The sequence below is a fragment of the Aspergillus ibericus genome (genome assembly GCF_003184845.1).
Source record: "Aspergillus ibericus CBS 121593 unplaced genomic scaffold BO80scaffold_9, whole genome shotgun sequence".
Classification (NCBI taxonomy): domain Eukaryota; kingdom Fungi; phylum Ascomycota; class Eurotiomycetes; order Eurotiales; family Aspergillaceae; genus Aspergillus; species Aspergillus ibericus.
Window position 1 is genome coordinate 327,521 of NW_020292107.1, and position 24,211 is coordinate 351,731.

At 50.6% G+C, this 24,211-nt stretch overlaps 8 protein-coding genes and 3 non-coding genes across 11 annotated transcripts in view; 5 read left to right on the plus strand and 6 right to left on the minus strand.

Moving 5' to 3' along the window:
• BO80DRAFT_500299 (glutathione S-transferase) overlaps positions 1 to 890 on the plus strand; it is a 1,222-nt gene extending 332 nt beyond the window's left edge. Inside the window, exons 2-5 of the mRNA XM_025724227.1 lie at positions 59 to 212; positions 264 to 374; positions 434 to 625; positions 673 to 890. Coding sequence (XP_025577832.1) covers positions 59 to 212; positions 264 to 374; positions 434 to 625; positions 673 to 759 — 544 coding nt within the window. The 3' untranslated portion in view covers positions 760 to 890. The remainder of the gene's footprint in view (positions 1 to 58; positions 213 to 263; positions 375 to 433; positions 626 to 672) is intronic.
• A 3,390-nt stretch (positions 891 to 4,280) lies between these two features.
• Positions 4,281 to 4,384, plus strand: BO80DRAFT_t90. Its single transcript has one exon. It is a non-coding gene; the product is annotated as a tRNA-Ser (tRNA).
• Positions 4,385 to 4,929: 545 nt separating this feature from the next.
• Positions 4,930 to 5,038, minus strand: BO80DRAFT_t93. Its single transcript has one exon. It is a non-coding gene; the product is annotated as a tRNA-Ser (tRNA).
• Positions 5,039 to 5,167: 129 nt separating this feature from the next.
• On the minus strand, positions 5,168 to 7,307 carry BO80DRAFT_285139 (glycoside hydrolase family 72 protein). Its single transcript, XM_025714948.1, has 5 exons — positions 6,956 to 7,307; positions 6,870 to 6,907; positions 6,798 to 6,823; positions 6,021 to 6,749; positions 5,168 to 5,974 (listed from the first exon to the last, which is right to left on the minus strand). Exons 1-5 carry the CDS (start codon positions 7,031 to 7,033, stop codon positions 5,271 to 5,273), a joined length of 1,575 nt encoding a protein of 524 aa, XP_025577833.1. The 5' UTR covers positions 7,034 to 7,307; the 3' UTR covers positions 5,168 to 5,270.
• Positions 7,308 to 8,391: 1,084 nt separating this feature from the next.
• On the plus strand, positions 8,392 to 9,942 carry BO80DRAFT_422950 (glycoside hydrolase family protein). The gene has a single exon (XM_025718936.1). The coding sequence runs from the start codon at positions 8,825 to 8,827 to the stop codon at positions 9,803 to 9,805; it is 981 nt and encodes a 326-aa protein (XP_025577834.1). The 5' UTR covers positions 8,392 to 8,824; the 3' UTR covers positions 9,806 to 9,942.
• Positions 9,943 to 10,348: 406 nt separating this feature from the next.
• Positions 10,349 to 11,582, minus strand: BO80DRAFT_285163 (LysM peptidoglycan-binding domain-containing protein). The gene is made up of 2 exons (XM_025714949.1): positions 11,402 to 11,582; positions 10,349 to 11,260 (listed from the first exon to the last, which is right to left on the minus strand). Exon 2 carries the CDS (start codon positions 11,106 to 11,108, stop codon positions 10,431 to 10,433), a length of 678 nt encoding a protein of 225 aa, XP_025577835.1. The 5' UTR covers positions 11,109 to 11,260; positions 11,402 to 11,582; the 3' UTR covers positions 10,349 to 10,430.
• A 35-nt stretch (positions 11,583 to 11,617) lies between these two features.
• On the plus strand, positions 11,618 to 13,899 carry BO80DRAFT_285165 (glycoside hydrolase family 18 protein). Its single transcript, XM_025714950.1, has 2 exons — positions 11,618 to 11,675; positions 11,721 to 13,899. Exon 2 carries the CDS (start codon positions 11,728 to 11,730, stop codon positions 13,738 to 13,740), a length of 2,013 nt encoding a protein of 670 aa, XP_025577836.1. The 5' UTR covers positions 11,618 to 11,675; positions 11,721 to 11,727; the 3' UTR covers positions 13,741 to 13,899.
• A 1,191-nt stretch (positions 13,900 to 15,090) lies between these two features.
• On the plus strand, positions 15,091 to 15,163 carry BO80DRAFT_t91. The gene has a single exon. It is a non-coding gene; the product is annotated as a tRNA-Phe (tRNA).
• Positions 15,164 to 15,303: 140 nt separating this feature from the next.
• On the minus strand, positions 15,304 to 16,419 carry BO80DRAFT_376540 (uncharacterized protein). Its single transcript, XM_025716663.1, has 2 exons — positions 16,020 to 16,419; positions 15,304 to 15,934 (listed from the first exon to the last, which is right to left on the minus strand). Exons 1-2 carry the CDS (start codon positions 16,377 to 16,379, stop codon positions 15,452 to 15,454), a joined length of 843 nt encoding a protein of 280 aa, XP_025577837.1. The 5' UTR covers positions 16,380 to 16,419; the 3' UTR covers positions 15,304 to 15,451.
• A 461-nt stretch (positions 16,420 to 16,880) lies between these two features.
• BO80DRAFT_401568 (MFS general substrate transporter) lies at positions 16,881 to 18,733 on the minus strand. Its single transcript, XM_025717570.1, has 6 exons — positions 18,584 to 18,733; positions 18,488 to 18,537; positions 18,326 to 18,442; positions 18,132 to 18,283; positions 17,716 to 18,084; positions 16,881 to 17,666 (listed from the first exon to the last, which is right to left on the minus strand). The coding sequence occupies exons 1-6, from the start codon at positions 18,713 to 18,715 to the stop codon at positions 17,008 to 17,010; spliced, it is 1,479 nt and encodes a 492-aa protein (XP_025577838.1). The 5' UTR covers positions 18,716 to 18,733; the 3' UTR covers positions 16,881 to 17,007.
• A 3,486-nt stretch (positions 18,734 to 22,219) lies between these two features.
• Positions 22,220 to 24,091, minus strand: BO80DRAFT_422953 (fatty acid/sphingolipid desaturase). Its single transcript, XM_025718937.1, has 2 exons — positions 23,851 to 24,091; positions 22,220 to 23,803 (listed from the first exon to the last, which is right to left on the minus strand). Exons 1-2 carry the CDS (start codon positions 24,051 to 24,053, stop codon positions 22,396 to 22,398), a joined length of 1,611 nt encoding a protein of 536 aa, XP_025577839.1. The 5' UTR covers positions 24,054 to 24,091; the 3' UTR covers positions 22,220 to 22,395.
• Positions 24,092 to 24,211: the final 120 nt, after the last annotated feature.

Below are 24,211 nucleotides of genomic sequence, written 5' to 3' on the forward strand. Positions count from 1 at the left end.
CCCCCCCCCCCCCCCCCGACCCCAACCCGTATCTCATCGCACCCACTAATCATAGTAGACTCTTCCTCAAAGACGCCGGCATCGACTTCACCGAAGTCCGCTATCCCTTCGATGATACCTGGCCGCAGACCAGCCAAAAGCTGCAAGAGGAAGGAATCACTCGAACCGGCCAAGTCCCGGCCCTCGAGTATCAGGGACATATCCTGACGCAGGTGGGTGCCTAACTAATATTTCTCTATGCAGTTTATCTAAGTAAGGAATAGCATATCCCAATCCTCCGCTACCTGGCGCGCGATCTCGGTCGCTACGATGGCGAAACCAACTGGGAGAGATATCTCGTGGATGCGGTGGCGGATATTTACATTGATTGGCGGGTGAGTCCCGCATATTCCTAATCATAAACATAATTAGAGATATGGGATTAACTGTTCAGGCTGAATGGGTCTGCAACCTGATGAAAAAATCTGACAAGTATAAGAATGAACTGGCGCCAAAGTACTTCAACCTGATTGAAAAATACTACTCCGACAGTGAAGGTCCTTATCTTCTTGGGGATAAGATCACGTATGTCGATTTTGCGGTGTATCAGATTATTGATAATGATCGGAGGACGGGGACGGCGGTGGTAAGAGACTTCGTTCTAATTGGGATCTGGGTTACTGATGATGGTAGGAAACTCTTCCGGGGTCTTTGGTGAGGTTGCAGGAGGCGGTGGAGAAGAGGGACAATATTGCGGCGTATATTGAGGAGAATAAGTAGGGTTTGATGGGGTTGCGGTGGTTCTAGCATGTGGAGGATAAGTTTATTTAGTGTGAGTAAATTGATACGAGCACATTATCTTAAGAAAAAATGAGAGAAGAGAAGCATATGACTGGGTCAACAGACTGACCAAAAGTATCCAACCATCTACCGATCAGATTATGTATCTTGTAGTTTTAACGACGCAGGATGGATATTTTTCGCTTGATATCCATCAAAACAATCCAACAGAAGCATTAGCTATGATACAAGTTCGAAACAGTGCATGAAGAACTTATAGTAGAGCAGGACTGGAATATTTCCTTTTGATCACTTCCGACGTTGCCGTAGGACCTGCAAGCAGTAGTGAAAATATAAGTATCTGGTAGCTGTCAAGAGTGGTCTAGAATTGTGGGCGTGTTTAGTCCAGGTGAAGAGGAAGACCCCGACATAACTTCGGACTCTCTGGTGGAGGCTTCAAGGCTATTCAAGATAAGTATAGCGAACGCCTTCCTGAACGCGCTTAGGTGCCTAGCTGCGTCATGAGTTTCCGTCGGCTAGGTCATTCGACTGCCTGTGCTTTTTCAGGTCTACAGCAGACTCTTGATCCGATTCGAGCCAATATCTTGGCGATCACCCTGATGACCCGAAACAAGCTGTTAGATATAAGGTGACCATACCTCTTCAAAGTTCTTACCAAAATCCCACAGTTATCCCTTCATCCCATCCAATATTTCTTTCCAACAGTCACCTAGCCAGTGCAACGCAGACCCCTTGGGAGGGCCATATTCAGCGAGACCTTCCATTATTCTTATTCCAAAGGGGTTGGTCGCAACGAAGTCCATCCCCTTAGATATGATGTTCTGTTTAGCACGTCCAATATCTTTGGGTTCTCCTCCTCCAATCATTTCGCATGAGCGTCATTGTTCTTTCCCTTCAAATCGGGCGTACATTTCCCATATCATCTTTCCCTTGAAGAATATTGCTCCTTTGCCGGGGTGGTCTTATAAAGCTTGTCGTCTGGCCTCAATCGTGTAGTGTATAACTTAAGAGACGGTCGACTGCAGCAGGATAGAAATAAACCCACAACGAGACATTTGCAGTTACAGAGAAAAAAAAAATCTTTCAGTGAGAATGCAAGCCAGAAGAACCATATGAATGGAACCTCCTTGGCTGATTTTGCAAAGACTTGTGTGCTTATCTTCCATGCTTAGAAACAGACCCATCTTTAGGGGCGTGTTTGGTGCATATCTGCCGTGAGCTTTTGGCGCGTCGCAAGGTAGCAACGCTCAATCGTGATTTTTTCCTCTGAGGCCGGAAATATGTTGGTAAGTTATCGAAATGTACTATAGTAGATCAATATGATAGACACCTGAACGAAGCTAATTTCCTGATAGTTTCTGATCCTTGGCCTTGCGTCCCATTACCCCATTATCGAGATCCACTAACTGGCTGTCATGGCACATCGACAATACCGTTGAACGCGTCCTATAATCATAGGAAAATAGTTTCTCCCTGGAGTGCCAATTCCCAGAAGGGAATAATAGCGATATCGCCTGTTGTAAAAGCTGACCCCAAGCTATCTTCAGCCAATGCAAATGGCTATGTGACTACCAGAAGCCATAGCTGGGAATTGTCGGCCTTCGTTTTATTCTTCTTCGGGTCTTCTTGCTCTGAAATGAGCATTGCTGTCCTACCAAACATAGTAATAACCCGCGAATGTTTACACAGGTTAGGCAGGGATCTTTACCTGGTATATGACCGTCGAGTATGGAGTTTTGATGAAAGGCTTTCATATTCCATATCCAGGCGTCGTTGGGTTTGCTGCAGTACTCCACCGCGAAGGGATTTCTTTTGAAGGTGTAGAAGGGGATAGCGTAGATATTATATCAAGGATGATACAAAGCTTATCTTGTAATGTAGGGTTGTGAGTGAGAGGAGATAATTCAGCAGGACGACCACGTGAACATGACCGGTACCCGCATTCGGCCATATTTTTTCATATGCCATGAGATGGAAAGTCTGCGAATCCTGATTTCAAAATAACCGTGGTGATCAACACCGAACAAGGCAATAGATTCCCGCATGGCTGGTGCGCGATGCATTAATCCTGGACGAGGCCATGGCTTAAGTCAAGAGATATTTCATCCTAGAGTGTGTTTGGCAGGATCATAGGGTATTGAATAGGGATGATTGACGACAGGATGCATGGTGGTGGGGAGGATAGATGTGTCATGGCAACTGATGAATATACGATTACAAGATGGTTAATCTAATCAGCACCATGAAATGTCTATGACATCCTATTCCCTGTCAAAAATCAATCGAATAATGTCTCACTCATCATCGCTTGGCTAAACCCTCTGCCGGGTGGGACTGAAATCCTAATTCCACTGCAAAATGACGGCATTGCAAATATATGATAGATATCAATCAGGCTGCCACATTCTCGGTTCTAATTTAGGAAGGCGCTACAGGTGTGGAATATTAGGGACAATGTTTCGATCCAGGCTGGGAAAGTGGCCACCGTGTTCAAGGTTCTAGTGGAAAATCATGTGGCAGCCTTCCGAGGTAGTATGATAAATCTGAAAATGCTAAGTAGGGTTGAAAATAACTATCCATGAAGGGATGTTGCGCCTACTCAGAGTGTTGGTCATTGGGATGTTTGAACCATGGCTGACTGTTGAAGATGTATGCATATGACACTAGGTTAGATTAGATTGGACTTCGAAACAGTCGAGATTGTGAAGAATGTACTTGCATCTTGCAAGGAATAGGGGATTAACTCTGCAGAGATTTTAGTCCGCATTTTCATCCCCATCTCGAGGCATGTGCAAAGAAGAGCTCTACTCTGCACAGTAGATGTATTTATGCTACCATATGTGTTCTTTCTCATCTTACTGGTGGTTTTCGCCTGTCAATAAGTATGGCGTCACTAACATCCAATTATGCTCGCACTAAATTTATGGCATCACGTATTGCTGCGATGTAAGGGTGATGTTCTTTTGAACAGATGGAAGTCAGATGCTCGATGAGAGCTAAGAGGATGAAGTGATTTTATACAGTGACTAGATCATCTTATTCAGACTGGTGAGCCATTAGCATGCCGGATGTACAGACTGTGGATGACTATGAATGCTTGTCACTGTCTTTTGGCATATCTGAGCAGTCAATATTGTTCAGAGACTTCCTTTGGTCCCAGGCTTCTCCCACTTTTTATTGAGAGACGTGATCCTCCGCGGAGTGACCAGAGGGTAATCACGTTATTGCCGTATCCGTGCCATCGCTCACTTGAGACCATTTGTGAAGCCTCTAGTTTTAGCAATGCTATAGATGAGGGAATCTACGTTGCTGAGGTAAAAGTTGGAAAGAGCGACGGGTCCCTAAGCGGTGTGTATTGCAGCGTGCTTGCCGCAGGGACCGCACCAATCCAGCTTCTGACTCGGAGGCGAGCAGTTTTGGGAAAATAGTAGGGATAGCTACTGCCTAGCTTGATGCTTTTATTTACATAGGACGCTTCCGAGCCAACTCCCTCAGAACTAGACACTTTGGCCGAGTGGTTTAAGGCGCAGGCCTGCTACTACCTTACCGTACTAGCTGATTAGCCTGTGGGTTCGCCCGCCTGGGTTTGAGTCCCGAGGTGTCGCATATTTCTTTTTCTTTTTATTCCCCTGTACAAAAACAAGCTGTGATATGTAGTTGTTATTTGCAATGTTCCTGAATGAATTATTACATGGTGTTGAGTTGGGCTTCAATGCAGCCCTGGTTAAGGTATCGGTCACATGACCGGTATGTTTACATCGCCATTATTTGGAGTACTGCTATCTAGCTAGAGTTAACGAGAGAGCATTTCGAGCTGACTGTTCCAGTCCACTAGTACTTTGAAGGACATAATAAATGTCATAAGTAACTAGCAACCTCAGCTCCACTCGGAGCATTCCACCTCTCAAAGCACCAACTTCATGCTACGATATGCTCAAGCGACAAATAATACGAAAAACCCCTCGATCCAAAGAGCTATATCATACATCAGCTACCGAATATCTGGCCTCACACTCACTATTCATCGAATCAGAATTCCCTGTCTACCAAGTAGCAACTCTCCCCTACCACACATATCCCGATGAATCTAGCTACCTCCACAGGGCCGGTTTCACCTCACCAAAAAAAACCACCAAAAAGGATATCACGCGACACCTCTGGGACTCGAACCCAGGCGGGCGAACCCACAGGCTAATCTACTAGTCACTAGGAACAGCAAGTAGCAGGCCTGCGCCTTAAACCACTCGGCCAAAGTGTCTTGTTGTAGTATTTGCCACTGCGGTATGAGCTGTCAACCAACGAGAATTGATGTATGAAATAAGACACTCATTCCATCATGGTTGGATAAGATTTACTTTGTTTACTGGGGGTCTTTTCCAAAGGGAAACTATAATATGATAAAATAATGCTATTGAACGTCTCAGTACAGATACATATCTACCGACCAATCGATCACAGCAAAAGAAAGAAATAAATCCATCGAGCAATCTCTACAGCATGATCATGCCCAGTCCACTAACCACGGCCACAGCCATGTAGAACACCAGCTGCAGAGAGCCGACGTTCACGGACTGCGAGGCCGCGGAGGTGGAAGAAGAAGTCGAGGTAGCCGTGGCCGACTTGGACGATCCGGTGGCAGTAACCTTCGAGGTAACACTGCCAGTGCCCGCAGTACCAGCCTCGGACATCAGGGTCTTGCAGGTGCCGGTGGCCGAGGTGGCGGACTTGGTGGTGGCGGATCCACCCCAGCTGCAGGCGGAGGCGGCGTAGCCGGACGCGGACTGGACTTCATAGTAGTAGTTCAGAGCAAAGACCAGCTGCTGCTTGGTGTTGCACATGCTGTAGGCGCCGTACTCGCCGGTGGTGCCGTTGCCGTCGACGCCGGAGCAGGAAACGTCACCGCAGACACTGCCCAGGAGGGTACCGTAGTCGTCCGAGTCGACCGAGTCATCGACGGTGCAAGTGGCGGCGTTGACCATGCATTCGCAGAGGTCATAGTCCGGAGTGGGAGGCAGAGGGGTGGCCATGGCTTCCCAGGAGGAGTCTTCGGTGGGGCAGCTGCGCAGGGCGGTGTTGGTCGGGGTGTAGGAGGCCTTGTTGGTGCTGCTGGGGCTGGCGGTGGCGATCTCGTTGGAGTAGTAGGTGAAGTCGGTCATCTTGCTGACGCTGGTGCTGTCGATCACGGAAACCAATCCTATTCGGTTAGTCGGGATGATACCATGTATTTTAAGGTAGCATACCATAGTCGTTGGTGTCCTGGAAGTACTCATAGACGATACCACCAGACCACACCTGGGACATCTCATCACCGTAGAGAGCCTTGACCTCAGTGAACTCGCGGGGGGTGACACTGTTGCAGCCGTACTCGGAGAAGAAGACGGGGACGGAGTAGTTGGCAAACTCCTCGGTACGGTCCTTGTATCCGGACTCCGAGTAGGTCGAGTTACCGCACCAGGAATAGATGTTGTAACCGAAGAAGTCAATGCCGACAGACTCGCTCTGGCAGTTGAGGAAATCGGCCAGATCACCCCGGATGGATGCAACGTCAGCGGTGGCGTAACCGACACCCATCGAGCGGTAGCCTTGGCTGCTAATGTAGGTCTTCATGTCGCGCACCGCCGCCTTGACATACGGCATGCCATCGGTGGTTCCAACGCTGTTGGCAATCTCGTTGCCCGCGAAGAAGCCGAGCGTGTTGTTGTAACCGGCCAGGGCGTCGATCACGCTTGTGTACCGGTCGTAGAGAGTAAGCTGCCACGCCGGGTCGCTGCGGTCGATGGCGACGGTCGAGTTGGAAAGATCGGAGACAACGTAGATGCCTGCATCCGCAAGAAGCTCCATGCAGTCGTCATGGTTGGCAGTAGGGTCAATGGCATAGGTACGGATGACGTTGGTGCGCAGCTCCTTCAAGTAGGGAATGTCGCGCTCGCAAGTGGTCTTGTCGGAAAGAGGGTCAGCAGTATCGCTCTCTATGCAGTGTTAGTGGCGATTCGTCGACGAGGAGGATGGCGACCAACGTTGATATGCTACACCACGGAGGAAGCTGGAACTGTTAGAACTCGTTGTACCAGGAGATGAGGCAGACTTACAATTGAGTGTCATTGCTCGAGTAGAAGAATTTGGAGCCCTGCAGGAATTAGATTTGATTTTCATGAAAAGCATCTCAGGGGCATACCTTGATCACAATGGGATCAACAGCCAGAGCCGAGCTGGCAAAAAGGGCTGCACCAGCAGCCACAGGGAGAAGTCTCATAGCGAATTAAGTGAACAGTTACAAACGAGGGACAGGGTATGAACAATTGAGATGAACGATAGTGGATGAGAAGCAAAGTCGAGACTTGGGTCTACCAGGGCTGGACTATAAACGAATGTTGGGTGTGTTGGCCCTCCTGGCAGGCTGCACCCCGAGGGCTTTTGTACGGTTATATCATTGTCCGCGCGTGTGGAGTCCTGGTCCAAGTTTTCGACGGCCAAGGAGACCGTTTGTCCTTCCTCAACCAGAGATTCCATGAATAGATGGTGACGCGTCAGAGGACCGCGTATACCCCACGCAGCCATGTCCGTGTTTGCGGCATCCCCATCGGGCCACCACGATGACTATAATAAGGCGATGGAGGTACGCTTGAGGATCCCCATGAGAATAAGCTTTTTACGATCTGGATACCGTGAATCCATTCCAAAGACGCCGTGGTCTGGAGCCAACGAGGCATTGGGACATGAATTTTCAGTATACAGACCAGCCATCACGTAAGTGCATGCGTATAGCACGGCACTAGCCGAGAACCTTAGCTGGCTAATCCAATCATCCTGTTCGTCCTGATGGTGGCTGCCTACCGACCCACCTCGGGAGATGGGCGGCGTCAAAATCCTGATCCGAGCCATGGATTCGGGCTTCGATCCGAGAAGAATCTATGCTTGAAGCCATTACCGTCTCAGCAGTCAGCCCATCACGAGAAATTCTGACACGACCAGCGAGAGATGATAAGTCGCCAGATGGAGATGAAGAGCTTGAGGCCAGATAAAAATTTGCTGGAATGGTGGGAGCACGTGCACGGCCAGCCGACTGCAATGAGTCGCCACCAGCAATGGTCCTGTCGTGTTTCAAGTTCAAGATTGAACGGCTGCTCCATTCAATGGGTAGTTGGCGAATGCGGAAGTTTCCTCCGACTTGGTCACCCTGCGCCTCAAATGCCATACCAAAGAGTCTATGTTGACGAGTTACCGAGTCGTTTTCTCCGACACCGAACACTTACCTGTAGGGATACTCCATACCTGCTGGTTATTGCCCTATATTATGTCGGCTACAGGTCCTTGACAATGGACTGATGAACTCTCGGATCAAACCGACGTCGCTGGGATAATTGATCGAGGTGGGCCATCATTTCGGAATGATGATGCCTGGGTCGATCCCCCTGAATCGAAGATTCCACTGTGCGGTCACGTGAAACAACACATGGTTGCTGAGTAAGCGGAATCTTGCATATGGACGTCATGTGACCTAGGTCATGCCCTAGTGTTCTTCGGGTTGCGGCCTGAGGCAGCGACAGAACGAGGATGGATGGCCCCCAACTGACTGCGCCTGCTCTAGTCAGGCACCCCCAACTGGCCAAGCTGGGAATGAGACACCAAGGGCCAGTCAGCCCTGCTCTGGTCTTTTGGCCCCATGCTGCTGGGTTGCCATTGGCTGCAGATGTCGTTTCTGCGCACCAGGAACCTATCGTAAGCCAAATCCTGGCTTCAGGGTGACCCTTAATAAATCCCAGGATTTGCGACTGTCGGAGGTGCTGCTCTGTTGGCTGATGGATGACCGTCTATGGCTGCAACCCAATGTCTGTCATGCAGGGCACTACATAAAACCCCCTCTCCCCATGTGCTCTGCAGTTTTCTCACCGTGCCTCTTGCTATTCAATCCTGTGCTGTGCGCAGTTGTCATTCTTTTTATTACTAGTCACTCTTTTTGACTTGCAATTCTCTCCCTTCGGTTTGATAACCATCCATTCCTTTTGATCAACCAAAGCTGTGCAATCAACGAACAGCCATCACCATGGTCTCCTTCACCAAGCTCTTCACCCTCGGGCTCATCGCCGCCCTCACCGAAGCATCCAGCAAGCGCGGTGCTGCCTATAACGATGCCTCTCTCGTCAAGACTCTGGCGAACGCCAAGTCCGGCGCCGTATCATGGTCATACAACTGGGCCCAAGAAGCCGACGGCGACATGCCCTCGGGGGTGAAATTCGTCCCTATGCTCTGGGGAAGCGGATCGGTATCCACCTGGACCTCCGCCGTCGAGAAAGCGCTCTCCGGCGGTAGTACCCATATCCTGGGCTTCAACGAACCCGACATGACCTCGCAAGCCGACATGTCCGCCTCCAGCGCCGCCACCCTGTACGAGAAATACATCACTCCCTACGGAGACCGCGCCACACTCATCAGTCCCGCCGTGACCTCCTCCGAAAACTCCGGTCAGGGTCTCAACTGGTTCAAAACGTTCATGAGCGATTGCAAGAGCTGCAACATCTCCGCGCTGGCTGTCCACTGGTACGGTGGCTCATTCGCACAGCTCGAATCTTTCATGACCAAGGCCATCAGCACCGCGGGCGATTATGATATCGACGAGGTCTGGCTTACCGAGTTCGCCCTTGATGCGGATACCAACGGTATCTCCGACCAGGCCACGGCGAAGACCTTTCTCGAGAAATCGATTGCCTGGCTTGACTCCCATCCTAAGGTCGGCGGCTATGCCTACTTTTACACGGCCAATGGATACCTCCTGACCAGTGGATCGGTCAATGCTGTCGGTGATGTCTATGTCGCGTCTTCCTCTTCCTCTTCTGGGTCTTCTGAGTCATCGACCAAGTCCACCAAGACGGCCACGCAAACCAAGACAGCGGCGGCCAAGACGACAGCAGCGAAGACTACCAAGACTGCTGAGTCGACCAAGACCGTTAAGACCACCAAGGTCGTGACTTCTACCAAGAAGGTCACTAAGACGGTGACGGCCTCCAAGGCCGCAAAGACTGCTTAGTCTGTTGCAATGTCGCGTTGCGTTTGCTCCACCTTGATACATTTACATGTCTGAAGATGGTACATTGTGTGAACGGTTTTTTTGTATTCTATTTCGCTTCTATAGTTGAGGTCATGGTCACTTTACTGAGTATTAGATTAGTATCTTTCTATATTGTGTTATTGTCACCATCTTAGATTGTGTGTGTGCACTGTAGGTGTGTAGGTGTATTATCATAGTAGTATGGGACGTGGTGGGGTGTAGTGGAGTGGGTAGAGTGATCTTGTGGAGTTGGATCGTTGGACCCTTGAGTTCGAGATAGTATGTGTACTGTTCGTCAACTTGCCAAGTTCGAAAGGATCACCATTCGTAGAATGGCTGATCCACTAGGGTAGATCAGTCCCGGGTCCTACCGCTTCCTTGTAGGGTAATGATATGAGGTTATCAGCGGCCGGAGACAAATATGACTACTTGCGATATACCCACTGATCAGCCACTTAAGTAACTGGGGGGAATATCTGTAGTATGTGTAATCTATGCCATACCTCACAATATGTGCCTTACTTGAAGATCAATAAGTTGGTAATACAAGTCCCCTTCTATTTCATAAATAAATGAACACAGGCCATCTCCCTAACCACCCCAGCTAAACAGCCAAAGGCTTCACACAATAAGCACCACCCACAACCAAATCCGAATCACAGGACCTCCTCCCAAGCGACGGATTAGCCACAATAAAATCACCAATAGAAATCCCATTCGCAAGACAGATCTTCACACAAGAAACACCCCCATCACCATCATACACAAACCACGCACCACACTCCATCGTACTCCCCATCGCCACAGCCACCCCAACCGGCGGATCCACAGCTTCCAACCCCGAGACCGATCTATTCAAAGACCTCCCCGGATACTCACCCCCAGGAACAGAAACACACACCGTAGAGCCCCAGTACGGATCCGGCGAATGAAGATTCGAGCAATCCCAACTCAGCTGAGAGTTATAGGAGATGATATTCTGCGTCCTACTGTAGAATTTCAGGGCGATGGTGGTGCATGTATCCCCAGGTTGGACGGTGTACACGTCGCATTGAAGAGGCAGGCAGAGGGGAGTGCCAGGGAGGATGGAAGAACAGTTGAGGATGTTGGGGTTGGTGTAGAACATAGTCGCTGCTGAGATGCTGTGGGATAGGGCGATGGAGTCGCAGGTATCGCCCTCTTGGGTGGTGTATGTGTTGCCGGAGAGGCAGTTGCGCGCTATTGCATAGCTTGTCGCGAAGTAGAGGGTCGTAGCCCAGAGGGTTGTGAAGATACCTTTCATGGTGAGATGTGGATGGTGCAGCACCTCAGCGGGAGGGATGGGGTTAAAGGAGTTGGCAAGACCCTCAGTCCGATGCGATATGCACCATCTGGTTCAGTCTCTTATGGGGGCGATAAATCCGCCGTATCCGATCCAGGGGCAAACCCTGGTTCCTGAGTCGAACCAGTAAGCGAGAGGGGCTTGGACTAGCGCGTGGGGTCCCAAGGCACCGGCCAATCCACGACAATCATCGATTGTGTCAATTTAGGCTGCCACTGAGGATAAAGCTTAGCAATATAGGGGGAGACACTTACCACATTTTAATATGAGATGGCAGCTGTAATAGGTGGATTCCGTCTATCGTCTGCCAAGTTGCAAGTCTGATGGCTTATTTCAGGGTTCGGGGACCCGAAGCGGAAAAGCCGGGACAAAAGGGGGGCCCCGCAGCCCTAGTGAGACATTAATATACACTTCATGCACCTATCATTGTAGTTCCTCGTTTTTTCCTTATTCATATTTGCCTGCGTGTGAGCAATTGCCGTGCTTTTCGTTCCTACCCGAACGGGAAGTGGCAGGCTATCAGCCACGGTGAGACATTCGATCTCAATCCTACACTTAAGCTGACCTCAACAGTACCACAATGCTGGTAGGAATCATCTTGGTCTTTCTCGTCACCTTGGGGCTTCCCTCGGTGGCGGCAACCTGCAATGTCAACTCCCAGTCCATCACGCGCGTCATCGGCTACTATGACTCCAGTGCAGTCTCCAGACCCTGCGCAGCAATGATGCCATATTTCTTTCCCCAGGGCATCTACTCACACATCTACTTCGCCTCTGGCAGCATTCACCCAGACACATTCGAAGTCATCCCATCCGCTGAACGCGACAAGAAGCTGTACACGTACCTATCGGCGCTCTATATGCGCGACCTAGGCCAGGAGCTATGGCTCTCCATTGGGGGGTGGGCTTTCTCCAGTCATGGCGCCCCAACAGCCACGACATTCTCCGACCTCGCTGCAGCTGATATTAACCAGCAAAATGTGTTCTTTCGGTCTCTGTCCCGCTTTATGCACACGTATCATTTTGTCGGGGTTGATATCGACTGGCAATATCCCGTTGCGGCTGGGCGTGCGGAAGACTACGTCAATTACCCCAAGTTCCTAGCCAATTTGAAGGCGGTGTTGGATGAATACAAGTTCGGTCTCTCGATAACCCTGCCTACAAGCGACCATTACTTGCAGCATTTCGACCTAGCTGCGATCGAGCCCTCAGTGGACTGGTTCAATTTCATGACCTACGACCTGCACGGCACCGGGCAGATTGGCGACGAGTGGACCGGGGCCATAAATGCCCATACAAACCTAACCGAAATCAGAAACTCCCTCAACCTCCTCTGGCACAGAAACATCCCCCCATTCAAAGTCAACATGGGCATATCTTTCCACGGCCGCAGTTACACCCTCTCCGACCCCTCATGCACAGAACCCGGCTGCCCATTTCTTTCAGGCGGAGATGCGGGTGAATGCAGCATGTCAGCCGGTACCCTCTTCAACAGCGAGATCAACCGAAGGATCCACCAAGACAACCTCATCCCAACCCTCGACAGCACCGCAGCCATCAAAACCCTCACCTTCCCCACCGACCAATGGCTCTCCTACGACGACGAAGATACATTTAAACTCAAAGCCGACTTCGCCAAATCCCAATGTCTAGGGGGCGTGTTTGTCCGCTCTGTCGATGAAGATGACCGGAATCATACCTTTTCCAAAGGATTAATGGCGGCATTGGGCAACGAGCTCAATCTGGACCTCAAAACAGGTCTGACTAAAGTTGCTTTTAATGAGAAATCGACGACAGCGGGGAGTAGAAGCCAGTCGAGTCAGAATCAGTACTGCCGGTTTGCGAATTGCGGGGCTGCTTGTCCGAATGGGTTTACGGAGGTTGTTCGGGCTGATGAACCGGAGCAGATTATGCAGGATTCGATGGGGGGTTCTGCAGCCTCGGAGCAGACACGGACTCTGTGCTGTCCGACCTCTGGCAAGGTGCCGACTTGTCAGTGGCGGGGTGCCCTGGAGACAGGGGGGTGTACAGGAGGGTGTAACAGCGACGAGGCTGAAGTGGGGACTAGTATAGCAGGTTGTACTTCTGGTTATCAATCAGCCTGCTGTAGCATCACTAAATCTACTGAGCCCTGGGCCCAGTGTAAGTGGTCCCAAACATGCCAAAGCGATGATACCTGTCCATCGGGCTACAACCACTTCGTGGTAGGCTCACGTCGGGGATCTGGTGGTCGCCAGTCGTGCAATGGCGAGGAACACTACAATTACTGCTGCTCAGGCTCATCAGTACCGGATATATTTTCCAAGTGCGAGTGGACGACACGTTCCAATGGTGACGATTGCAGTGGCAGCTGTCCAGCTGACTCGGTACGCGTTGCTGGGCAGTCTGTGTTCTTGTCTGGTACCGAATCTGGCTGTTCCTTTGGCAGTGAGGTGTATTGTTGCTCCGGTGGGAAGGTTCCAAATACGCACACCCCCGTCTCGGCCGTTCACAAAGAGCAGACGGCAGAGGAGTTCAGGGGTTATCTCCAGCAGTTCTTGGCGAATCCGGTCATCCCGGAGGGATGGGCTGATCGGGTGGTTGAGAGGCTGTAGGAATATGATGGGCTAGACTATATATGCTATGTAGAGTTTCATTACGGAGTATAGCGGTAGGAATTATGAGAGTCGGGATGCTTACTCGGCCACCCCAGGCGAAGGAGGGACGCCTGTATCTTGGGTGGTAGTAACAGTCATGCTTGTGCCAAAATACACCGTATATCTACAAAGAATAGATAATACAAAAATGCAAGACAATCCGCATTAGAATAGCGTCAGTCCGGCAGAGGAATAGCTCGTTAAGGAAACAGCTCTCACTGCCAACGAGTATACGATACGTCCCCATTCGTCAATTGATGCTGTCTCTTTTGGTACATACAGGTCATAGCCCAAAGCACTCTATACATTCATGGGTGTAGATGACCAGATCCACTGGATACTACAAGAGTTGATAGTAAATCTACAATCTACATAATTGACGATGACGTGGTTCGGTTTTCTGTCGGGTTGGTTCCCCGAATTGTTGGCTTTTCAGTGCGGTTTTATCATTTTTCTAAACCGCGCCGTATCGTAAACAGGTCGGTTCAGAACCAAAAACCGCACACCAAGCAAACGGGTTCGTTTTAAAACCGCACCGCCATGAAAAACAGTTCGGTTTGAAAATATCTAAACCGCATTGTTTTAGAACAGGTCAGTTTCAAACCAACTCATTGGAGCAATTTGAAAATGTCCAAACTGAACCGCCCCGGTTCATTACTATCTATATTAGACACCTACATGGGTCGAATTGGGTCGGTTCGGTTTGGGGTTCAACCTTAACCCGCATAACCCGACTGACATGGTGTGGGTAACCGCCGGTTAACCGACTACCTGGTAACTGACTGGGTTGAACCCCTGGGATGGATAACCTGACCCAACCCAAACCGAACCGAACCCAAATTGACCCGCGGATTGGCTCGGGTTACAGATAGGCTTAAGCACTACACTCTGTATAGTTTATGCGACACCATAGCTGTCACTCAGTGGATGGGGCATCTTGTATCAATCTATGGTATGTTGAATTGGTATTGTGTATTTTGCTGTGGGAGTGTTCCATTAGCACTTGGAGTTTGGTCCTGTATAACCAGAGCCGGAACAAAATATATATCGATGGATGACATCCAAGCAGTCTGCATTAACAGAGAAAACACCATGGCTTTCCCATGCAAAGAAAGATACTATTGCCAGTGAGCCTGAGAGTGAAGTTAAGCACACTACCTCAAGTTTTCACTCTACATAGAAAGCAACCCCTTGGTATTGTATAAGCTCCACAGAAATGCAGCCACCCGTTGACATGCAGTTGACGTGAAGAATGCAGAACACAATTTTCCTTTATGTGGTGTAATAACATGCCAATCACAACAAGAAGGGGCAATGGCGCATCTGGGAGCGCGTCAGACTGAAGATCTGGAGGTGGCCGGTTCAAGCCCGGCTTGCCCCATTCTTTTTACTTTTTTCCGCTTTTTGACAGCGGGATTGACAAGCCCACTGTCTAATTGGAAATATCTCAATTAGGGATGGATGCTTCGGACTTCTTTTAGCCAGTTGGTTTGTGGTGGACCTGTCATGGTGGAATCATTTCCCAGAAGCAGTATCAATTTTAACATCTCTCATCTGTATCAATGAGGGTAACGCTGTAAATCCAAAGCAGCCTCAGCCACAAATAACAATACTAATACACACATCCCATCGAAGTCCACCCCAATAAACCCAGTCCCACTGAGTCAAACTACCCCGACTTAACAACCTGCAAACAAGGCGCCGTACTCGCCCCATCATCCTCACTCCCAAACGACCCCTTCGGCTTCTCCATCCCCACACTCTCCCCATCCCCTCCCATTCCATCCCCCCTACCCCTCCCACCAGCAGCAACCTTCCTCCCCCAAACAAATCCCCCACCCACCCCCACCAACCCCATCACCAAACACGCCACCGGCACCCCAATCCCCACCCCGATCTTCGCCTTCCTTGACATCCCGCTCTCGCGCTCCATACCGGCACTCCCATCACTATTTTCCCCAGCGGGAAGGACTGTCACCGTAGCAGTGGGGGCCGACAAATCGAGCGATCTCTGTAAGTCCGGGAAGTTGATCAGCGTGCGGTTGAGTTTGAATGCTTGGCCGGTGGAACAGCAGGCTGTGCTGCTGCCGCAGCACCAGAGGGAGTTGCCGCAGGGGGTGAGTTGGTAGCTCCAGTTGGAGTTTCCGCTGTTCTGGATTCACACCCATATTATTAGTTTCTTTTTTGCATGTTATGGTGGTAGGGTATAATCAAAGGGGAAGGGGAGAGGGAGGTACCGCATCGCCGCAAATATTCCTAGGCAAACAATTTGTTGAATTCCACGACGAATCGGTACAGAATTCCCGGTAGTAAGAGGTAGTAGTGGTGCCGCTGGTGCCGGTGCCGGTGGTGGTGGTTTGGCTGGAAATACACAATCCGGACGGGTCACAGGTTTCAGGGTTCGCGGCGTTGAGTCGACAGCACATGGAGTGGACGCCGGTGATGGAGATGCAGGGTTGGTAGAGGGAGCTGGTGACGGGGGCGCCGTCGGGGGCGAAACATTTGGGTTGGGGGGATAATTGGGAGGGTGGTGTTGTGGCGGTGGTGAGGGGGAGGAGGAAGAGTATGGAGAGGGTAATCGTGGTGAGTGGTTTCATTGTGCGGGTTGTACTCCGTAGAATAGTGTGTGGGTTGGTAATGATGGATGAATGACTAGGCAAGTGAAGCAATCCCAGAGGAAGGCTTTATATGAACCTACACGCCCTTGTGTAACGCTTCACATATCTACTCCCTGGATAGTGAACAAGCTACGATCTTCGAGTTCGATAAACCGGTGGCAGGTAGCATGCGACACTGACCAATCAACACGTAAAATCCAGACTAACATGTCAACCAGAAACCGTGACTCATGTTGTTCTATCCGATCAAGATAAGGTCGACAGTCTGCTATGCTTGGCTGTCTGTTAAGTGGGCCTGAGGCAGGCGGGAGGTAGCCACAGATGTTTTACCGTACATGCCAGGGGGACTGTCTCCCCGAAGGGGCCGCGGAAATGATTTTCTGGCCAATAATCATCGGATTCCCAATGATGGTGGGTAGTATTCAGGGATATTAGTTGGGTTGTTATCATCTACGCGCTGTTATCGTGGGTTCAACGCGTCTGCGGGGATCATTTCCGCCGCGTAGCACCTATCCCATACTCGTATTCAATCAATACCTATCATTCATTAACATTAATATCCATACCACTAACATACCACTCATAACGATCAAACCAACAGAGGCAATTACTTCTCCCTCAACGACTCGGGAATCCCCTCATCCGCCAACGCCTGCATATCATCCTCGCCCATATTCCCATCCCACCCCTTCGACACCAAATACGCCCGGAACTTCTCATCGCGAATCCTCAAATCCTCGCCCGAGATATCATCCACGAAGAAATACGTCACCGCAATGCCCACAATCCCACAAATCGCCGCAATGATGAACGTCCACCGCTTGCCAAGGTTATTCTCGATAGGCGTGAACGCCTGCGTCCCGATCGCTCCACCCGCTTTACCCACCGCCGCGGATAACCCGTAACAGGTACCCCGGACGCCAGTGGCATATAGCTCCGAGGATAGCAAGCCCAGCATATTGCCAGGCCCGAAGTTACCCGAGCTCTGCATCAGGCCGTAGAAGACGACGAAGAGGGGGATGATTTTGGTGATTTTCTCATAGGCGCAGCCGATGATTAGGCCAAAGATGAGATATCCGCCGAAGCCGAGCATCATGACGTTCTTGCGTCCGAGTTTGTTGCAGAGCAGAGCGCCGAGGAAGACACCCGGGAGGGAGATGGCGCCGAGGAGGAGTTGCCATTCGCCCGTGCGGAGGATTGAGGAGTCTCCGACCACGGAGGAGATGATGGTGGCGGAGAAGACGCCGTTGGGGAAGGTGACGAAGTCTATGCAAATCTTAGCGTTGATAAAAACAGGGGAAGCGGTGGGGGCTACCGTAGAGGAACCAGGCACCGCATGTGCCGATGAGAGATTTCCAGTAGTACCGGATGACCAAACCGTAAGGAACTTGCTTTTTGATGGCGCCACGGCGGTACAGAGCCGAGTTAAGCATGCGCCACCGGAAGTAGAACACGGATAGCGGCCAGATGCAGCCGATGCCGAAGCAGACGCGCCACACGGTGCTGTAGTGTGATTGGTGGCAGGCGGAGAAGACGATAAGGAAAACGAAAACCGCAAACGGACCACCGAAGGATAGTGGGAAGTTGGTTACCATGATAAAGGCGGGGCCGCGCTTCTCCAGAGCCAAGTCGTTGGCCGTTTCGGATGCGGAGACGGAGGAGGCAGGGTATTCACCGCCGGTACCTGACAGGTTAGATTTACGGATAGATGTGGGAGGTGCAGGTTCTTACCGAAACCGATAATACCACGGGACACTGTCAACATCCAGAACATGCCTTCGATTGTGACACCGTGAGATGCAGTGGCTAGGATACCGCCGATGACAATCATCATGGTGGTGAAGACCATGGCTGCTTTACGACCGATGTAGTCACAGGTAAGACTGCGATGTTAGCAGAATTCGAGAAAAGAAATGCTGACATACCCAATGACAATCTGACCGATAATCTCCCCAACAAGCAAGGCATTAGATACGCGCGTGGAGACAGCCGAGACGTATTGCTTGGGGTATTCCGCCTTGAGGAGAACGTTGGCCATTGTCCTAATTACATTAGCAGCGCATGGCTATCGGGGGCGGGGTATTAACATGAGGTTATTCTGATAGCCATCACTGATCATAGCAAATCCACTAGCGACCTGATAATGTCAGAAATTAACCTATGCCAGCAGCCAGCATACTCACGATAGTCAGATAATCCGAGAGACTCTGCCGCTTGCGGGCCTCAGGAGCCTCGGCATCGACGGCCTGGACACGAGTCTGCAGGGCGCCGACATCCTTAGGCTGGGAAACTTCCCACGAATTTTCCGTCGACATTGCGATGACACACAAGAGCAATGGGATGGATTGAAAACTCCTGCAGCAGGGCACGCGGGCAGATTTAAACCGGCCTGGCCAAGATGTTGCATGCGACTGCAACCGCACCGACCAATCAGTGGTTATCAGCGGTTGGCAGCCACGGGCATCAATCCTTGTTATCAGTAGCCGATGTGATTGGTGGATGTGAACAAGCTCAGTGGGCCGAGCCAATCAAAGCAGCCCACAATTCCACGTGCCCGGACCCATGGATCCCGTGTTGTTGCTTATGAGGCGCGTCCTTTCCTCCACGTTGATACCAAGCATTCTTTGACTGGTGCTCGGCCGGTGCTTAGGACTCAGGAATACGCTTCGTACGGATCTCCCAGTGGACTGATAGGCATGGCGGGTGTCCGTCGGGCGGCACGTGGACGGAAAACTTGGTAGGGCTGATGTGCGAGTGCACTGAGCACGTGCTCATCCTGGCAGCAGTGAGTAGCAGGATGTTGTCCGATATACGGCACAGGAATGGATACCATTAGCGATACATCCGGATGGAATCTGCAAACAAAGAACTGGCAGCCATGGAGGTAGCCACTGATTATTTTTACCAAATGCTCAACTCCGCGGGATGCGGTTGGAAAAGTGCGAGGGAATTTGGATAAGCTGAGATTTTTTCATGGTGTGGCCACTCTGCAAGTCACAGTACTTGCCACAGCTGCAGAGAACCATCGCGTAGACTCGCCAGACACCGGTGCAGGGTACTGGGGCTTAAGACGCGCAGGCAGGGATCAGAATGGTTCCAGAACGAAGATGGCGTGGCAAGTGGCCGTCGGCCTTCAAGGAGTTACTGCAGCCACACTATCAGTCAGCCACATAGTCGTGCCACACCGCATCCATTTGTTGCTCGACTCCGTGAAGCTAGTAATAGCCAATCGGCCAATTTTCTGCAGATGATGTCTGTTTGACGACTCATGATGTAGAAAAAGCTCCTGGGAAGTCCACAGACAGTTGGTCACGTTATCTGTGGAAGATAAAAACCAATCAGAAAGTTTAAAGATGAATTTCATGGATCAATAAGAAGCCTAGGGGCTGTAATTAGGCCTAATACTAGGAGCGAACCTAGACCTGCTCAGCGCTAGCGCGCTTCGAAAATAATGTAACAACGCCCTTATCAGAGGCTACATCCTATGATATCTCTTTGGTATGCTGTGATATTGTAAGGATATTAGTTTTAAAGGTCCTTATGATGAACTGAATAGAATATGGAGGGAAAGGTATAGATAAACTTGAGTGTGGATTATCTCAAACTAGATCAAAGTTACGCAATCATGGAAATGTTCCTCTGTAAGCTGACTGCAACTTTAAGCAATTCACTCACTGAGTCTCCTTCCAAAATGAAAGAATTTCACAACACAACGCCGGCGTAATGTACACTAGTCTCACAATGCGTAGACCCCTTTGCTTTCAGACTGAAGTAAGACAGTCTTGCCTTAATGATAAATTGAACCAGTCTCATGGTTCAGCAGAAGATTGCAAAGACCTCTCATGGCTGATGCGCTCTGAGTGGGAGAACGCTGTTGCCATTAGCAAAACCCAATCTTCTCTCCGGCATGTTTACTCACGCCCTGAGATTTGGATCGGAGAATTGAAATTGCCACTGCATTTAATTTCCACGTTACCCGGCTGGGGTCTGTTTCGGAATTCTGTTTAACATGTCAGTCCACGCGGTCGCTCAGACATAAGGAAGCAATACCATCAGAGGACTTAAAGAAATCTTGCAATGGCCGGTTGATATGTATGATTGCCTCAAGAGCCACAGGAATGGTAAGAAACATGCTCAGAAAGTTGCTTGCTCGAGATGAGGGCCAACCCATATTCCAAGCGATGAGGATGATGATGGTGATGAGAAAAACACATTGGGGCAACGAGTGACATCGCCTTTTTATAGCTTCTGGGAACATTAGGGGAGCTCAAGCTAGCCAGACAGATGAGAAAATGATGTATCAAACAGCTAAAGCCGGTCGCCAGACCTTAATTGGCTGTTTCGAGGGGTAGATCAGGTACACCGCTGATTTTGACAGGGGTAGATAGGTGGTTCCAGCTGCTCGACTCGCGGCCAAAGCGCATCAAAATTGGAGATTCCCCGAAGGCATCTCTATCGGGGCCGATGGTCGGAATACTACACCGTCAAAGTCATCTGCCTATGCACGTTTCCCGTAATTCGGGGCGCTTTTCTGCGCAGAATGTACCATTCCCTCTCAATCGTTCCTACCTTATGCATGTAGTTCTGGTTTGGGTAATTTCGTTGTCCACAACGAAAATTCCAGGTTGGGAGAACGGGCCGAGAATCTGCAGATTAGCGATTGCAGCTAGGCAGCCTTGTCAGTGGGCGAGGCTGGCCGCTCGGTGATCCCCCGGGCGACTTCGCCTCGAGGAAAGGGAAGCTAATTCCTGAGTCACAGCGGGGCACATGATGCTTCAGGTACATCGCTGGGCTCGAGCGGTCCAGCCTTCTTGGATCTCCGGATGCCTCGCTCTGTAACCAGGAAACCTCTGCAACAGACCCTAATCGGAAATCGAGAAAAGTTTATTGCCCCTGCTAGTGCTGTCCCAGCCTCCTAGACGAGTCCCAATAATCAACATTCATGACGGACATGACTCGACATCCGATGAGGAGTTTTGAGGCGTCAGATTCAGCCAGATGCTGATGATTGATCACCGATTGACATAGCCCTTGGAATGTAACCCTACTAGCTTGATACAGCGGAATCGGCTTTGTGAGTTCTGTTCCCGTGTAGCATGACATGACGAGTTCAGTTTGTAACGATGGGTAGTCAATCCGATCCTAGTATCCGTTCTTAAAGGTGCCCGCTAACAGAGGCATTGATTGACCTGGAAGGAAGCGGGCCGGGTCAAATAGCCACGTGGAACAGTATTGAAATCAGTAGAAGTGATGGGAAATGATCAAAGAGATAAAGACGATAAAAAGACGAGTAATATCAATAAGAAAATGAGGATATGGGTGCTAAGAAGAATAATAAAAAAATAGGACGGAGTAAAAGTATGGGAAGAACATGGGAAGAGCTATAGAAAACAATAGAAAAGGGACAGAAACCGGGGCGGAGATATTTCTCATTGGCTGATATCCTAGTCTAGTCAAAAGGTTGATAAATTACTTCGCTTAGCAGTAGCGCATTCTACCGCTAATCATTCAGCCAGGCCATGTAGAGCGACGGTTTTCAGCCTTGTTTAGGCCTAGTCGTAATCTCCGAGGTTTCCAACATCACCCAATGGGCATGATCCTGAAACGCCACCAAATTGCGCCTCCCTTCACAATCAATTGATTGGCTGGAATTTCCGCGTTATCGTACTTTGTTCCATCCTCCATGGTGCCGTCGGGAGCCCAGCCGGTCGATCAGCGTTCATAACTGTTGGGACGACCAAGTACCTACCCTCCCACTCCCCTGTACTCGTGGTATCACCAGAGATGTCTACGATGGCCATACTACCTGTGAGAGAAGTGATTCTGTTTTATACTCATATGGAAGACTTTGTTCTTAGCTCAGCTTGATACTGACTACTTCCGCAGTCCCTGACCAGCACACTATCTTCGATCTCTTCATATTTCGATCCACCCGCACCAATTCCATTCCCACAGCTCCCCATCAACACCCATAATCCCAACCCCTCTGGCATCATCAATGCCCATGAATGAAATCCCCCCTCCGCGCGATCGTCCTCTGACACTGCGCTAAAATCGCCGCCTGGCGACTAACCTCGGCCAAACTCCCCACGACCTTCCGATTGCCACTAACAAACCCATACAACGCATACGGAATACCCACCTCGCGACAAAACTCCAGGACCAATTTCTGCGTCCTCCGAAGATTATGTCTCGGCACGCGGGGAAACAAATGATGAATGGCCTGGAACTGCAACCCGCCATGAATGAAATCCAACCATTCAGGGCAGTCCACGTCCATGGTTGTTCGGAGCATGCGTTGCGCGAAGGATTCGCTGGGCCCGAGGTCCATGGTTGACATGGCGAAGTGGGAGAGGGTGAATTGCACGTGTAATGGCATGGTGACCATGTGGCTGATCATTACGAAGACGAAGCGGTCCCAGGCGGTGGGGATGCAGCGGTAGACGATGCCGTAGCCGAACCAGGTCCAGAAGAGGATGTTGCCGATGATTTCGTACCAGCGGTGCCACCAGGCGAGACCCTTGCGGGGTCCTTGGCCGTGGAGGAGGAAGATCCAGGATTGGATGTAGAGGTTGAAGCGGCCGAACATGAGGACCGGGTAGTAGAGGTAGGCTTGGTAGGGGACGAGGCAGCGGGCGGCTTTGGTGTACGGCATCAGACGCTCGTGGTAGCTGGAGAAGAGGTTCCCCAGGAAGCGGTGGTTCACGGCGAGGAAGGGGAGGTGTTGGTTATCTGGGTCGTGTTCGGGGAGGTTGGTGACGGTGTGGTGGACGTTGTGGGTGCGTTTCCACCAGCCGAGGGAGAGGCCGCCGATGGGGGCGGCGATGGTCATGCCGATAAGACTGTCGATGGTGAAGTTGTGGGTGATGGCCATGTGGCCGGCGTCGTGGGCGGCGAAGACGAGTTGGGACCAGAAGAAGCCGAGGAAGAGGGCGCTGGTGCAGTACCAGCCGATGTGGAGGAAGAAGAGCATGGTGGTGAAGATGAGGGAGCAGCGGGTGAATTCTTTGGCGTAGGCGATGTAGTTGCAGTTGTACAATCCTTCGGCTTGGATTTGCTCGTGGAGACGGTGGTATTTGTGGATGATGTCGCCTTGCGTGATTTCATCCAACGGGGGGTATTGAGTTAGGGTGAGGCTGATTTCTTTCTTGGTCTCGCTGTCTAGGAAGGTCATTGCTTCGGTGCTGTTGAGGTCTGCTGCAAGCACGGGATCGAGACGATTATCTTGATCTGTATTCTGTCCATTGAGGATAGTGGACTCTTTCGTCCCATCTGAGGGTATGTTCTCATCATATGGTCTGAACTGACCACCCTGAATAGGAGGCACCAAATTCCGCCATCGGCCCTCAATCCGACCGATCTGATACCGATCTATCAATTTCTGCGTTTCTTCGGAATGGAACCTGCTCAAATTAGTCTCGATGCACTATGCGGGAGTGAGTATACCTACACGGTGAATTCATCCGTAGCATCCTTGCCGACCAGATGCTGAATCGGCTTATGACCGCCGGGATGGTACGGAATCCACGAGTCGACACGTAGCACCTTCTGATGGATGATGAGAATATGCTGTCCGGCAGCAATTAAGCCCTCGATCTGTCGGGACGAGAGGATTGGATGCTTCTCTGGGAGGAAATTGCTGATACTCTGCATTGTGGTGTTGGTCAAGTGTACAAATTTACAGGTACAATTGTGGTCTAGGCAACGAGGTGAATTCGCGGGAGGCTGGGTGGCCCCATGGCTGGACCAAGCGTCGGGATTCGGATGCCGCGTTCTGACAGCGATTCAGCTTTTGATTGGATTGGATGTGC

What these genes read in the sequence shown, in the direction of transcription:
- BO80DRAFT_285165 (XM_025714950.1), top strand. Translation starts at nt 11,728, where the DNA reads ATGCTGGTAGGAATCATCTTGGTCTTTCTCGTCACCTTGGGGCTTCCC.
- BO80DRAFT_401568 (XM_025717570.1), bottom strand. Translation starts at nt 18,715, where the DNA reads ATGTCGACGGAAAATTCGTGGGAAGTTTCCCAGCCTAAGGATGTCGGC. An exon ending in TCTCGGATTATCTGACTATC is followed by an intron (nt 18,538 to 18,583) that starts GTGAGTATGCTG and finishes TGACATTATCAG; the next exon opens with GTCGCTAGTGGATTTGCTAT. An exon ending in CGGTGCCTGGTTCCTCTACG is followed by an intron (nt 17,667 to 17,715) that starts GTAGCCCCCACC and finishes AGATTTGCATAG; the next exon opens with ACTTCGTCACCTTCCCCAAC.
- BO80DRAFT_422950 (XM_025718936.1), top strand. Translation starts at nt 8,825, where the DNA reads ATGGTCTCCTTCACCAAGCTCTTCACCCTCGGGCTCATCGCCGCCCTC.
- BO80DRAFT_285139 (XM_025714948.1), bottom strand. Translation starts at nt 7,033, where the DNA reads ATGAGACTTCTCCCTGTGGCTGCTGGTGCAGCCCTTTTTGCCAGCTCG. An exon ending in TCGAGCAATGACACTCAATT is followed by an intron (nt 6,824 to 6,869) that starts GTAAGTCTGCCT and finishes TAACAGTTCCAG; the next exon opens with CTTCCTCCGTGGTGTAGCAT. An exon ending in CCGTGGTGTAGCATATCAAC is followed by an intron (nt 6,750 to 6,797) that starts GTTGGTCGCCAT and finishes AACACTGCATAG; the next exon opens with AGAGCGATACTGCTGACCCT.
- BO80DRAFT_376540 (XM_025716663.1), bottom strand. Translation starts at nt 16,379, where the DNA reads ATGAAACCACTCACCACGATTACCCTCTCCATACTCTTCCTCCTCCCC. An exon ending in GGAATATTTGCGGCGATGCG is followed by an intron (nt 15,935 to 16,019) that starts GTACCTCCCTCT and finishes GTGTGAATCCAG; the next exon opens with AACAGCGGAAACTCCAACTG.
- BO80DRAFT_422953 (XM_025718937.1), bottom strand. Translation starts at nt 24,053, where the DNA reads ATGCAGAGTATCAGCAATTTCCTCCCAGAGAAGCATCCAATCCTCTCG. An exon ending in GCTACGGATGAATTCACCGT is followed by an intron (nt 23,804 to 23,850) that starts GTAGGTATACTC and finishes TAATTTGAGCAG; the next exon opens with GTTCCATTCCGAAGAAACGC.
- BO80DRAFT_285163 (XM_025714949.1), bottom strand. Translation starts at nt 11,108, where the DNA reads ATGAAAGGTATCTTCACAACCCTCTGGGCTACGACCCTCTACTTCGCG.